Here is a 15,145-nt window from a genome sequence, read left to right as displayed (position 1 = left end):
AGCATTTTCTCTTACACTTTTTTCTAGAAATTTAATGGTTTTAATTTTTATGTTTAGGTTTATGATCCATTTTAAGTTAATTTTGTGGTGGTGTGTCTTAAAGGTTACAATTTGTTTATTTTCCATTTGTATGTCCATTTCCTCTGTACTTTAATCCATATTTGTTTTATTATAAAATGTACTCGATTTAAATATTTACGAATATGAAAGTTCAGAGTTATTTTCTACATTTTTTCCCTAAGAGTAAGAATGTCTTTTCTAATGAAGATGTCAAGTTGATCTTGTGATTTCACATTGCTCTACTTCCTGTAGAACACACAGACCTTGTTTCAGAAACACAGTGGTCCAGAGCATGACCTCTGCTATTACATACCTCCAAGTTTGAGTCCCTGCTCTGCTTCTCACAGCTTCCTAACGTCTTGTTACTTCAACTTTCTGCACCTCAGCTTTCGGTTCCTTAAAATGGACTTATATGCTCATCATATTTTTGTTATGAGAGCTAAATAAATAATGTGTGTAGTATAATGCCTTTTATGTAAATAGCTGAAAAAAATTGTAGCTGCTGTGTAAGCACATCATTTTATATAGAGATTTTTTTCAACTTAAATGCTACCATGGAACTTAAAGGAGATGAGTTTTGTTACTGAAGACATTTATAAACACAAGCATCTAATTAGAATAAGTATGTGGTGCCTTAAAGCAGTTCATATATACTACGAAAACATTTCTAAGCATACAATCTAGTGTTCAGTAAGTACCTGAATAAACTTTTCCTGATGGGAAGGTGTGATTTTGAGCTTGTATAACAATGGCCCCAGTTAACTTATAGATCTGTAGGTTTTAAATACTACTTGAAATTTTAATGTGTCTACCCTTATTGTATTTATGTAGAAAGTTGTAAATTCGTGTTTGTAATTATATCACATGTATTTTTTCAGAAATTTTCATTGTGGCTATATATATGTGTGTGTGTGTGTGTGTGTATACACTATAAAATTTACTGTTTCAACTATTTTAGGTGTACATTCAATTATTAAGTAAATTCACAGTGTTATGTAACCATCATCACTGTCCTATCTTTTCTGTAATCCCCAACAGAAATACTGTACCTGTTAAATAAAAATTCCCCTTTCCCTGGAGACCTCTATTCTACTTTCTGTCTCCTGCCTATTCAGGGTATCTAGAACAAAGAACACAGGGAATGTAGTAAGCACAAAATTATCGAACAATGAGACCTTATTGATTCTAAAAGTGTCAGTCATATCTATGTGAATAGAACTAATCCACCACTAAAGAAAAAAATTTTAATTTTCTTCACAAAGAAAGATCTAACTACATCCTGTTTAGAAGAGACACACTTAAAACAGTAATTTGAAAAGACTGAAAATAAAGAACTGTTTAACGATGTACTAACCAAGTAGAAACAAATGAAAGTGAATAGTGATCTTGATAATAGAAAAAATAGAATTCATGCAAAAAAAAAAAAAAAAACTTTAAATGCACCAGAAAAAGAAGACACATTTTTTAAAAATTTTATTTTCCATGACTGTTTAAATTTTTTTAAAATTTTATTTCAGGTAAAAAAAATTCATGTATTTCATATATACAATTTCAGGAACATAGTGATATTTTCCACCCTAACCTCCCACCCACCCTTCTTCCTCCTCCCTCTCCTATTCCTACTCTTAATTTTTACAAAGATCTATTTTCAGTTTACTTGATAATCATTCAATTAACTCTACACTAAGTAAAGAGTTCAATAAATGGTATGAGGGATAACGTATCAAGTTGTTCATCAACAGTCAGGGCAAGGGCTGGTCAAGTCACCGTTTCTCACAGTGTCCATTTCACTTTAACAGGTTTCGTTTTTGGTGCTCTGTTAGTTGTCACGAATCAGGGAGAACATATATTTGTCCCTTTGGTACTGGCTTATTTCACTCAGCATGATGTTTTCTAGATTCCTCCATTTTGTTGCAAATGACCGATTTCATTGTTTTTTTACTGCTGTATAGTATTCTATAGCGTACATATCCCATAATTTCTTTATCCAGTCTACTGTTGATGGGCATTTAGGTTGATTCCAGGTCTTAGCTATTGTGAATCGAGCAGCAATATACATTAAGGTGCAGATGGCTTTTTTGTTTGCCAATTTAATTTCCTTTGGGTAAATTACAATTCTATGTATATACTTTTTAAAATTTTTATTTATTTTTTTGAGAGAGTTACAGACAGAGAGAGGGAGAGACAGAGAGAAAGGTCTTCCACCTGCTGCTTCACTCCCCAAATGACCACAATAGCTGGAGCTGAATCAAACCGAAGCCAGGAGCAAGGAGCCAGGAGCTTCTTCTGGGTCTCCCATGCAGGCGCAGGGGTCCAAGTAGTTGGGCCATCTTCTACTGCTTTCCCAGTCCATAAACAGAGCTGAATCAGAAGAGGAGCAGCTGGGACACGAACCAGCACACATACAGGTTGCCAGCGCTGCAAGCATCTTAGCCTGCTGCAGAAGTTTAGCCTACTATGCCACAGCTCCAGCCCATATATATATATATATATATATACGCACACACATATATATTTTTAAGATTTATTTATTTGAAAGTAATATATACTTTAAATATATTTAAATATATACTTAATATATATTTATATGCATATTTATATTTACATATATACTATATATATTTTTTAATATTTATTTATTTATTTGAAAGTCAGAGTTACACAGAAAGAGTAGGAAAGGCAGAGAGAGAGACAGAGATTCCATCTGCTGGTTCACTCCCAAACAGGTAGCCACAGCTGGAGCTGTGCTGATCCAAAGCCAGGAGCCAGGAGCTTCCTCTGGGTCTCCTACATGGGTGCAGGGGCCCAAAGACTAGGGCCATCTTGTACTGCTTTCCCAGGCCACAGCAGAGAGCTGAATCAGAAGTGGAGCAGCCAGAACTTGAACCAGCCCCGTAATGGGATGCTGGCACCACAGGCAGCAGCCTACCCGCTATGCCATATATGTTTTAATAGACAAACCAACCACTAGCTAACTTCATCAAAAGGGATGTGAACTGCTTGGAGAAATTGTTGATTCTTGTTTATAGCCCTTGCCTATATTTCTGTTGAACTATATTTTTACTTTTGAACTGTTTGTTTATTGGAGCATTAAGCCTTTGACTACAATGTAAATTTAAAATATGTTATCTTAAAAATTAAGAAGGAAGAAAGGAAAGAAAGAAAGAAAGAGGGAGGGAGAAAAGGTAGATATCATTATATTAGAATTGAATCTATGAACTACATTGAATCTGTTCCCTTTGTATCAATATCACATCAACATGAGAGTTGATGAGAATTATGTTGTAATAATTATCATGTATTTCCTGTGACTCTGAGAATCTGATGTATTGATAAATTCACTTAAACAAATAAAATAAAAGCTAAATGGGGGAAAAAATCTTGGCACAATTTATGTTTGGAGCCCAATAATTCTTTGGCAAGATGGCTGCTGTCCTGTACCCTGTAGGATGATTATCGGCATCCCTGGTCTCTCCTCTCTTAATGCCAGTAGAACTTTCCCCTTCCCTCAAAACCATGATAAAATGTCTTCAGACATTGCTAAATATTGTTTGGTGCGTAAGTCATACCCCTGTTAAGAACCACTGGTTTAAGTGAAAACAATGCAGGGTTTCAAAATTATGTTAAAGGGAGAGGTAAGAGATTTTTGAAGAATAGTGTTCTTTTAGGTAGAGGTACTTCAATATTTTGAATGCGTTGCAGGAGAGACTTTTCTAGAGAGTTGCTTCTTCATTGGTTTATGTAACATCACATAAAGTTAGTAGCTAGTAGCACTAATAGTAGTTTCACTCTGTCTTATTTAGTATTCTTCATAGAATATCACATGTCACATTTTATTATAGTTTAATAAAAGTTCCATAATTTATATTTGGTTAAATCATAGGAAAAATTACTTTCTGTCATACTTATTCATGTTTCTAAAACAGAACATTTAGTTCTTAAAATGTCAGTTCTTTCTAAATTGATCTAAAGATTCAACATAATTCCAGTTAAATCCTATCAAGTTATATTGTGGATATTGACAAGCTGATTATAAAAATTTACATCGAAAGGGAAAATATATTATCTCATATATATTGAAGAAGAACAAAGTTAGATGACTAACACTATCTAATTTCAGGATTTACTATGAAGTTACAGTAATCAAGATAGCATGGTATTAGTGGATCAATGGTCATATAAATCAATGGAACTGAATACTGAGTCCAGATATAGAACCATACCAGTACAACCAGCTGATTTTTGACATAGGATTTTAATAGATGGTGGCAAGAACAATTGTGTATCTGTATAAAACAAAGTGAATCTAGACAGTACCTGTACCTTTCACAAAAATGAACTGTAAAAGATAAAACTATAAAAACCCCAAAAGATTACATAGAAAACAGGTGACTTAAGTTTGGCATGGAGTTTTTAAATATAATACCAAAAGTATTGAAATGAAAAAAATATATAAATTGGACTTTATTAACAACTTCTGCTTTATCAAAGACATTGTTAAGATAACGTTAAGGGGGCTGGCGCTGTGGCATAGTGAGTAAAAGTCTGCTGTGCCGGCATCCCATATGGGCCTGGTTTGAATCTTAGCTGCTCCACTTCCAATCCAGCTCTCTGCTAATGGCCTGGGAAAGCAGTGGAAAATGGCCCAAGTGCTTGGGCTCTTGCACCCATGTGGGAGAGTTGGAAGAAGCTCCTGGCTTTGGACTGGCCATCTCTGGCCATTGTGGCCATTTGGGGAGTGAACCAGCAGATGGGAGATTAATCTCTCTCTCTGTATCTGCCTCTCTGTAATTTTGCCTTTCAAATAAATAAGTAAATAAATCTTTCAAAACAGAGAGAGAGAATGATAAGACAAGCCACAAATTGGGAGAAAATTTATTCACAGAATACATATTTGGTAAGGATTTATATTCAAATTATGTAAAGCATTCTTAAAACTCATTAATAAGGAAACGTTCAACACAACACATGCACATACGTTCTGAATAGATATCACACAGAAGATGTACAATTGGCAAATAAGGAAATGAGAAGATATGTAACACTATGTCATTAGATGATTACACATCCCAGCTTTGTGTCCAATTCCCGCTTCTTGGCTGGTGTGCATCCTGGGAGGCAGCAAGATGATGGCTCAAGTGCTTGGGTTACTGTCATCCATGTGGGAATCCAAATCCAGCTTCAGCCTGATGCAGTCCCAGCTGCTGCAGGTATCTGGGGAAGGACCAATGGAGGAAATATCCGCCCCCCTCCTCTCCTCTGCTTTTCAAATTTAAAAACATGAGATAACACTTTTCACCTATTGAACAGAAAGTGTGATAATACCACATGCTAACAAGGTTGCTGAGCAGCAGAAGTCATTCCTTGTCCTTTAATATAAGTAAGTGGATAAACTGTGGCACATCCATGCAGTGGAATATTATTCAATGATAAAGAGAAATGGAAGAATCTTAAATATAATACTAAGCAAAAAGTATCTGGTCTGAAAAGACTTATATTCTTTGTGATTCTAACTTTATGACATTCTTGGAGAACTCAAAACTATAGGGGAAATAAAAAGATCAATGGCTGCCTGGTGTTTAGAGTGAGATTGGGTAGGATGAATAGTTAAAACCCAAGGGATTTTAGGCCAGTGAAACGTGTGTACCTTGCCTTAATGGTGGATATGTATTATTATTTTTCAAGACCCATAGAACTGTAGAACACAAACAATGAACCTGAAACTGTGGACTTTAGTTAATAAGAATGCATAGGGCTCCCCGCCTGCGCGGTGCACAAGCGCCAGAACCCACTCCCCAGGGCCCGGGCCACCCTCGAGAGCGGGTTGTCGCTATCACCACAGCCTGGGGAGCCAGTGCCATGGGAGCTGAAGACTCGGGGTGCAGTGGGGGTGGGGGAAGCAGGCCGAGCTGGGGGCTGCTCCATGCGCCCCAATAAAGTCTGCTTTGATGAAAAAACAAAGAATGCATAAACATTGTTTCATCAGTTGGTACAGATGTACCACACTAATGCAGGATGCCAACAATAGAGGAAATTATATAGCCATAAACCTAAAAATATTTTGAATAGCAAAGCATATTAAAATTTTTCAAATAATTGTTTGTTATATCAGTCATATTAATGCTTATAATAACCACATAGTGAAAACAGTCCCATCAGTAGGAGACTAGCTGCTGATTTGTTACATCAATATTAGGGAGTAGTACACTATACAGCCATTAAAATGAATGCAAATTCTATTTATAAAAAAGAAAACCCTATCTTGAGCAAGTGTTAAAATGTTATTCAGACTGTGTTGTATTTTAAGTGAAATTAATGTCCAGATTACAAATGTCATATGTGGTAGAAATAGTACACCATTTGTTGATATTTTGTATGTGAACACATGTGCATATGCACTAGGATATGGCCTTACTGGAAAGATTCATAGGAAGCTATTAATGAGAGTTACCACTGATGAATGAAGGTAAACACAAAGGGGTAGAAGAGAGACTTATGCTTTAATTTTTTAGGTAAGCTTTTTTCTTAATTTTAAATGTGAGGTTTTTTAAGTGCTTCTACACCCATTTGATGATAGACCTTCTCCTATACTCCGTTGGAGGTCTATACTCCAATCTTTCATATTTCCTGTCTCCCCTTAATCTCCCTTGTTCTATTCCTAGTAGCTTTATCATCCCATATATTTGGTTTTCTCTACTTTCTTACTCAAAGTATTTTTTAAAGATTTATTTATTTATTTGAAAGTCAGAGTTCACAGAGAGAGAAGGAGAGACAGAGAGAGAGGTCTTCCATCTGCTGGTTCACTCCCCAGTTGGCTGCAATGGCCGGAGCTGCACAGATCCAAAGCCAGGAGCCAGGAGCCTCCTCTGGGTCTCCCATGAAGGTGTAGGGGCCCAAGGACTTGGATCATATTCTGCTGCTTTCCCAGGCCATACCAGAGAGCTGGATTGGAAGTGGAGCAGCCGGAATTCGAACCGGTGCCCATAAGGAATACCAGCACCGCAGGTGGCGGCTTACCTGCTAAGCCACAGCACCAGCCCCTCTTATTCAAATTATTAAGAAGCAACCAAAATGGTTCCATTCTCCCTTGTTCTGTATCCACATGCATTTAAAGTGTGATCAACAGATTTGTCTTAGCTTGTGCTGCTATTAAAAATAAATACAGACTTCTTGCATTTATAAATTCAGATTCAGGAACATAGTCATTCTTCCCACCCTTCCCTTCCTTCCACCTACAAACAGATATTTCTTGGGGCCAGTGTTGTGGTGCAGCAAGTTAAACTGCAGCACCTGACACTGCATCCCTTATCAGAGTGCCAGTTTGAGTTGTGGCTGCTCCATTTCCAATTCAGCTTCCTGCTAATGTGCCTGGGAAGGCAGCAGAAAATGACCCAAGTACCATGTGGGAGACCAGGATGGAGTTCCTGGCTCCTGGAGTGAACTAGCCATGCAAGATTGTTCTGTCTCTCTGTCTCTTCCTGTCTGTTCTTTCAAATAAATGAAATAATCTTTTTTATAAAACAGACATTCCTTTCAGTTCTGGAGGCTGGCAAGTTAGGAATCAAGTGCTAGCTGATTTGGTTCCTGCTGAGCTCTGTCTTCCTGATTTGCAGGTAGTTACTTTTTTGCTCTGCCCTAACATAGTGAAGAGACAGGGCTATCTGATTACTTTTCTTCTAATAATACTAATTCCATCATGGGGATTGCATCGTTGTAACCTCATATAATCTAATTACTTCCCCAAAGCTCCACCTCCAAAGCCATGATATCGGGTGTTAGGCTTCAACATATGAATTTGCTGAGAATTCATTCAGTCCATAATAACATTATACATCCTAAAATACTTCACCAAGATCCTTAGGTGAATTCAGATTTTTTTTCCCTTTTTAGAATAGCAATGTACAGTACATATTAAATAAAACCCTAACAGGGTCCAGGGCAGCATCCCACTGATCTTCCTTCAAATTCATTAGTAATTCTGTAATGAATAAATGAATATTCACAATAAGTGAGTTAAATACTTTAAAAAGTCCCATGTTAATTCAAGCCAGATTTAATCAACAAATGAGTTAGAAACAAAGTTTTGATTTCTAAAACATTTTGGATTTCAGAATTGTGGATAATTGTTGTGGACCTTCATAACTAGTTTTTCCATTTAAATATAAGATTATTTATTATCTATTTCTACATGATTTCATCTTGTACTTTATATATAGAAACTGCTAAGAACACTAGAATAAAGTAAATACATAAATGCAGCAAGTTTTCAGGATACAAGATCAATATACAAAGGCAGTGATATTCTATCTGCTAGCCATGAACAGTACATAATGAAATTAAGGAGACAATTCCATTTAAAGTACAATCAAAAATAGTAAAATGCTTAGCAGTAAATTTAACCAAGGAAGTCTAAGACCTGTACACTAAAATCTGTAAAGCATCGCTGAAAAAAATAGCTTGAATAAACAAATACTTGTAGACTTAATTTCAAGGTGGCAGCACTCCCTACATTGATCTAAAGATTCAATGAAATTTCTATCAAAATCCCAGTTGGCCTCTTTGCAGAATTTGACAAGCTGATTCTAAATTTTCATGGTAATGTTGGGTGGGCACTTGGGTCAGCAGTTAAGATGCCTGTGTGCCATATCAGATACCTGGATTCAATACCCAGCTCTCGCTCCTGACTCTAGCATCCTATGTATGCATATCCTTGAAGATGGTGATGATGACTCAACTGATTGGGTTCCTGCCGCTCATGGGGGAAACTTGGATTGAGTTCTTGACTCTCAACTTTAGCCTGTCCCCAGTCTTGGCTGTTGTGAGCATTTAGATCATCTCAATTTCTATTCAACCTTGCTAACTTGTCTTTTCTGCCTATTATGTTGTCGTTCAGTCCTTCCAATGAACTTTTAACTTCAGTTACTGTTTTTTTTTATCTCTAAAATTTTGAATTACTCTTTGATAACTTTTATCTATTGATATTCTGTGTTTGGTGAAATCATTCTAAGACATGACTTGTTAAGTTATTTGAATGTACTTAAAACAACAGATTTAAAGTGTTGTCTAATAAGTCTGTTGATTTTTTTCTCCCTGCATATTAGTCATACTTTCTTGTTTTCCTACATATATCATATTTTGTTGTTTCTACCTGGACAGTTTTAAATAATATAATGTCTTAACTCTGGAAATCAGATTCTCTTCTATCCTCAGAGTTTTCTGCTTTTTTTTTTTTTTTTTTTTTTTTTTTTTTAGGATTTATTTATCTATTTGAAAGGCAGAGTTACAGAGAGAAAGAGGAAGTTAGAGAGAGATCTTCCATATGCTGGTTCACTCCAATGGCCAGTGCTGAATTGATCTAAAGCCAGGAGCCAGGAGGCTCTTCCAGGTTTCCCACATGGGTGCAGGGGCCCAAGCGCTGGGTGATCCTCCACTGCTTTCCCAGGCACACCAGCAGGGAGCTGGATCTGAAGTGGAGCACCCAGGACTCAAGCCAGCACCCACACAGGATAGTGGTGCTGTAGGTAGCAGCTTAACCCTCTACACCACAGCACCAGCCCCCAGTTTTCTGCTATTAATCTTTGTTATTTTTCATGTTGTGCTTGTGCACTACTTCTATAAAGTCCATATTCTTCGTAGTATATACTCATTGTAGTCTCTACTCAGTTGGTTTGTCTATGATTGGATACACTTTTTTTTTTTTGGACAGGCAGAGTGGATAGTGAGAGAGACAGAGAGAAAGGTCTTCCTTTTTGCCGTTGGTTCACCCTCCAATGGCCGCTGCAGCCGGCTCATCGCGCTGATCCAAAGCCAGGAGCCAGGTGCTTCTCCTCGTCTCCCATGCGGGTGCAGGGCCCAAGCACTTGGGTCATCCTCCACTGCCTTGCCGGGCCATAGCAGAGAGCTGGCCTGGAAGAGGGGCAACTGGGATAGAATCCGGCGCCCCAACCGGGACTAGAACCCGGTGTGCCGGTGCCACAAGGCGGAGGATTAGCCTGTTAAGCAACGACACCTGCAGATACACATTTTTTTTAAAATGTCTGCAACCAATGAGTCTCCTAGTTTTTGCCTAGGAATCTGTGTGTCTATGTATAATTCTTCAATACTGAGGCAGGCATTTTACAAATCAGCCTTAGTCTTCACTTGCTTCTGTGTAGAGTCTCAGTATCAACCAGAAGTGGGAATTTAGGCCTGCTGAGATCTTGCCTGATCATACACACAGCCCTCTGCATGCACAGCACCTTCCAGGAAGATGCCCACAAACATGTCAGTGCTTTTCAGTGCCCTATTGATACCTCATTTCCTCATTTTAAAAATTTTATCTTAAGCTTTTTGGTTAGTTTATTTTTATCTGTTGTCCACTGATGCTGTGGTCATGAAGTTCATAGACTGCCTGTGATTTTTTTTTTTAATACTTTTAGAGAAAGGCTTTTTGTACTCTTTAAGTTTGAATTCAGTCAGATAGAGCTTGGGATCTCCAATTAAGGAAGCTTTATACCAAGAAATAAGGAATACAGACATGAAATAAAAAAATAGAGTACAAAGTAGGATATCAAATCTTAAAGATGCAAGAAATCTAAATTTAAGGAAAATGTATTGTGTGGGGATATTCCTCCTGATTTATTTGCTAGAATGATGGCAGAGGAAATGGCTAGTGATAAGCTCAAAGAGATGTGGAAAATTTTGACCAAAGAAGCTGTTGGAGAACCAAAGAAGAATTACACCTATACTCAGGTGGAAACCCATAGTGCTGATGAACCAATGACCACATTTGTTTGCAATGAATGTGGAAATTGATGGAAGTTCTATTGAGTTGGAAGAATTGGCTAAATATCTGGAACATTGAAAAAGCGAATTTTGTAATAGCTTTCAAACTAGGCCAAGCAACTGGTTTTCCTTCAAAACAAATGTTTAAAGCAACATATATCTTTTGAGTTAATCTGTTTTCAACTGAACATCCCTTCCTTAAATGCCTTTTGTAGTCAGATCAGTAGGGCCACCATATAATAATTGTATGGCATCTGTTTTCTAAGTAAATTGACATTGAACTTTCATCAGTTAGACTTTCAGTAATTTAAGTTTTTTTCTCCTTAAAAAAAGTTATTGAACTTTTACATTCTGAAACATACACAATAGACATTTTCTGTCACTCTATTAACCCATAAATGAAAATTACGTTGTTTTCTATATTGGCATGTACTTAGACAAGATGTTACAGGAATATAAAAGGTAATATAATTTTAAAATATGGTGTGTATTCAAATGATACTTGACCAGCTTATCTAAATTGTGTATAATATTTGAACTAGCATATGAATTTGATTTTAATTATTCACAAGTCTGGGATAATTAGATATTATTTTGCATCTGTAACTAACCATGATCATCATTTCTTGTAATTTCTTGTACATGTATATTACTTGTTCTTAATAGCGTTTACTTTTGGAACTATGACTGACTTTGTTGAAATTAGTTTGGTTTTGTTGTTTATTTACCTGTTTGACTTTGTAGTGTATTTTAGTTTTGCAGAAACCGCCTTTGTAGTTGTAGGATTTTCATAAATGCCCTCACAGGCAAGGAATAAAAGCTTTGGACAATTTTCCCCTCTCTGGGAAGACATACTGAGAAAAAAAAATTAGTATATTAGTATAGGGTAGTTATTGCAAACAGCTCATGACTCAATTTTGATTTGGACATTTGTACTGACCAAGGATTAAACATAAGGATTATATAAATGAATAAAGCTGTAGTCTTTAGCTATAAAAGTTGCTAGAAAATATTTTTGTCCTAAGTCTTATTTGCTAACTTTTTGTTGCATGATGATGAATAAGGTTGTTGAACAAACTGAAAATATGGACTATCACAAGTAGTTTTACGATAAAATTAAGTGTTACTTTCTATTTAGGTAAACACCATTTGTTCTGGTCAAAATAAGGAAAAATAAGTGTACCCTAGAGTACACTTGTTGTAGCATTTCTTAAGGCCACTATGGCAAAGCCTGTGTTCCACTGTGCTGGATGCATTCTGTCAGACATGTGTAGAAAGACCATGGTGTGTGCTTTGCACTCTCCTTTGCCCTCCTTTTCCCATTGCCTCTTATAAGTCATTTTGATATATTACAGAAAATATTGAAAGGGCCAGCCAAGACACCCATGCTTTGTCAATTCACAGGTGAATCTTCTGTTTTTATCATTTTAAAAACAAAACCAAGTTTTTGACAGAGTGAATTTAAGAATAATAAAATATAGTACCACTTTTAAATTAAGTGATCCATTTTAAAATTTGCAATTCAATAAAGATTTTTGTTATTGAAAAATAAATAAATAAAAAATAAAAGAGGTTCTTCCTCTTTCTGCTTCCTTAGGTGACTGCAAGGCTCTGGGCTTTTATAATCTATTTTTCAAGGCTACAAAGCACTAGAGAAGTAGCATCAGGACTAGAGCAAATTAAATGTTACAGTGTGCTTTGTTCTTACTGGGATTTAGTCATCTTCCTTAAATAAATGCTTTTTGATTACTGCATACCTTTGATTAATTTCCAGAGTGTTGAATGAGTTGATTCAGACAACTTATGCCAGTTTTCTTACAACTTTTTTGGAGGATAATATTTTCAGAGGTTTTTACTCTACTTTGTTACTGGTGTCATTTCCATAACTTAACTTTTGTTTTAAAATTGACATCATAACTACAATAGAATATGTGATATTTTGGTCAGCCCAACATGATCATCACTAATATGACCATATCAATATTGGTTTAAATCCTCATATTTTAAAATGTGTATGGTTTTTCTTGTTCTTTATAAAGCATTTATCTTTTTTACACTTATCCTGTATTCTGTAAGTAACTGATTCAAAAGTCCAACTCTGGGTCATTCATCCCAACAGACTGGGAAGATAGTTAAGCATTTTAAAAAATTATTTTTACAGTTTTTTTCTGCAAAACGGACACCAAGGGACTGGAATCTTCAAGTGTTATTTCTATGTCATGTTTCTCTACTGCTAATTGGCATATGGCAGTAATACTACCTCACGCTACGAGGTATTTCATGTTAACAGGCTATTGAGAAGGTATGTTTCACTTGTGGATCCTCAGCATAAAGCTGTTGCCTTCCAGCCCACCCAGGCATCAGATACAGAAAAAGAATGTGTAGCTCCTTTGTACCCTCTACAACTGAACATTTATAACTATAAAAGAGTCACAGCAAGGTTCTGTAGTAGTGAAACTCTTCTTGAATAATTCTCATGTGGAATTCTAATATGTAAGAGATTTATGTGGAATTACTCCATTTTAAGAGATGACCATAGTGTTCTTCGTCCTCTCTTATTCCCAATGGTTTGCTTTCCAACAAACCCCAAAAGGGCTATACTAGAATTGAAGAATTCTTAGAACAAAGGCCTAAAATTGCTTTCAAAAATCATCATAACATGGTGGGTAGGTCGGTATGTTATTTTACTTCTTTTATCCCTTCTTCATTCTAACGTATAACTCAGCAATCATGTAAAATGAGAGGGCAAAATCTCCCTGACATTCATGATTTTATTCACCTAATTCTATGAATCCCGGTCAAAGGAGAAGCCAAAAACACTTAACTATGGTTAGGTGAACTCTCAGTTTATGCTGTTACCTTTTTAACGCTAGCCCAGTTGTCCCTGGATCTTGTGGAAGATAATGGTTGGGTCGGGGTGGAGGAAGTATGTGTTATTGCTAACATAGATTTCACTTTTTTTTTTTTTCTTAATTCCGAAGCTATTCCTTAGAGATTCTGTTTCAATATTTTTTCCTATTTTTTCTACCATCCCTAATAAGAAGTTCATACAGTAGAAAGAATTGTGTGTGTGTGTTTTGTGTTTTTTTTTTTTGTTTTTTTTTTTTGTTTTGTTTTTGTTTTGACAGGCAGTTAGTGAGAGAGACACAGAGAAAGGTCTTCCTTCCGTTGGTTCACCCCGTCAAATGGCCGCCATGGCCGGCAAACTGTGCCGATCCGAAGCCAGGAGCCAAATGCTTCCTCCTGGTCACCCATGAGGGTGCAGGGCCCAAGCACTTGGGTCATCCTCCACTGCCTTCCCAGGCCACAGCAGAGAGCTGAACTGGAAGAGCAGCAACCAGGACAGAATCCAGCGCCCCAACTGGGACTAGAACCCAGGGTGCCAGCGCTGCAGGTGGAGGATTAGCCTAGTGAGCTGTGGCGCCGGCCAGAATTGTGTTTTACCAGTTAAAATGCTCATCACATTTTCCCCATAGAAACATGTTTGATATGACAGTGTCTTCAGTGCTCTTGGAATCTATTTCAGGAATAGTTTCACTTATACTCAGATAGACTTTTCTGGTTGTGATATAATTTAAGTACTATATATTATTACTTCTATGGGAAAATGTTTCAAATTCCATATTTTAATAAACAGGGGACTATAACTTGATGAGTTTCCTGGTTTTGTGTGTGTGTGTGTGTCCTAATATGTTTTTTCAGTTGTTGAATATATATTTGAGAATAATAGAATAAAAAGTTTATATTTGATCTAACAAAGTTTGATTTGTTTACTTATTAGTGAGGATTTTTCATTTTAACTTTATTGTGTCCGTGTTCTCAACTAAATAGTCTCATAGTGGAAATTTGGGTTACAAATACCTGGAATTATACACGAAGTTAAAATGTATCTTTGTTTTAGATTGTTGTCATATGTTAGCAACTCAGCTTAAGCATAATGGTTTTTGAACTTTGAATATCAGTGTCTAGAACTACATTCTAATGAATCTCTTTTTACTTTTAGATCATTTGGGGAATATTTTTCATCTTAGTTGCATTGTTGTTCGTAATTTCTCTCTTCCTGTCCAAGTAAGTACAGTAGAGACATTTTCTAAAGCACTTAAACAAATCCATTGATATTACACATTTTTGGTGCTGAATTCTATTAGTGTAGCCTGTTCATCTTAAATACTATTTTACTGGATGTGTTCTTTACAACATTAACTCAATGAATTATCCAGTCATTAGCAGTATTTATTCATATCAATTGAACAATATCCATAAGACATTTAAGAGAAATTTGTTATCCATGGGTTTCTTTGACTCAGCTGAATTTGCATGC

The 15,145-nt window shown here is 36.3% G+C and overlaps 1 protein-coding gene across 3 annotated transcripts in view; it reads left to right on the top strand.

Moving 5' to 3' along the window:
- The window catches only part of LMBRD1 (LMBR1 domain containing 1), a 139,618-nt gene that overhangs the window by 78,439 nt on the left and 46,034 nt on the right, over window positions 1-15,145 (top strand). For all 3 annotated transcript variants that reach the window (XM_062186331.1, XM_062186332.1, XM_062186333.1), the window contains exon 10: window positions 14,828-14,892. In XM_062186331.1, coding sequence (XP_062042315.1) covers window positions 14,828-14,892 — 65 coding nt within the window. The remainder of the gene's footprint in view (window positions 1-14,827; window positions 14,893-15,145) is intronic.

Source organism: Lepus europaeus, chromosome 3, assembly GCF_033115175.1.
Source record: "Lepus europaeus isolate LE1 chromosome 3, mLepTim1.pri, whole genome shotgun sequence".
Lineage (NCBI taxonomy): Eukaryota > Metazoa > Chordata > Mammalia > Lagomorpha > Leporidae > Lepus > Lepus europaeus.
The sequence above is the reverse complement of the archived record's forward strand: the minus strand, read 5'-3'. Positions and strand labels throughout refer to the sequence as shown.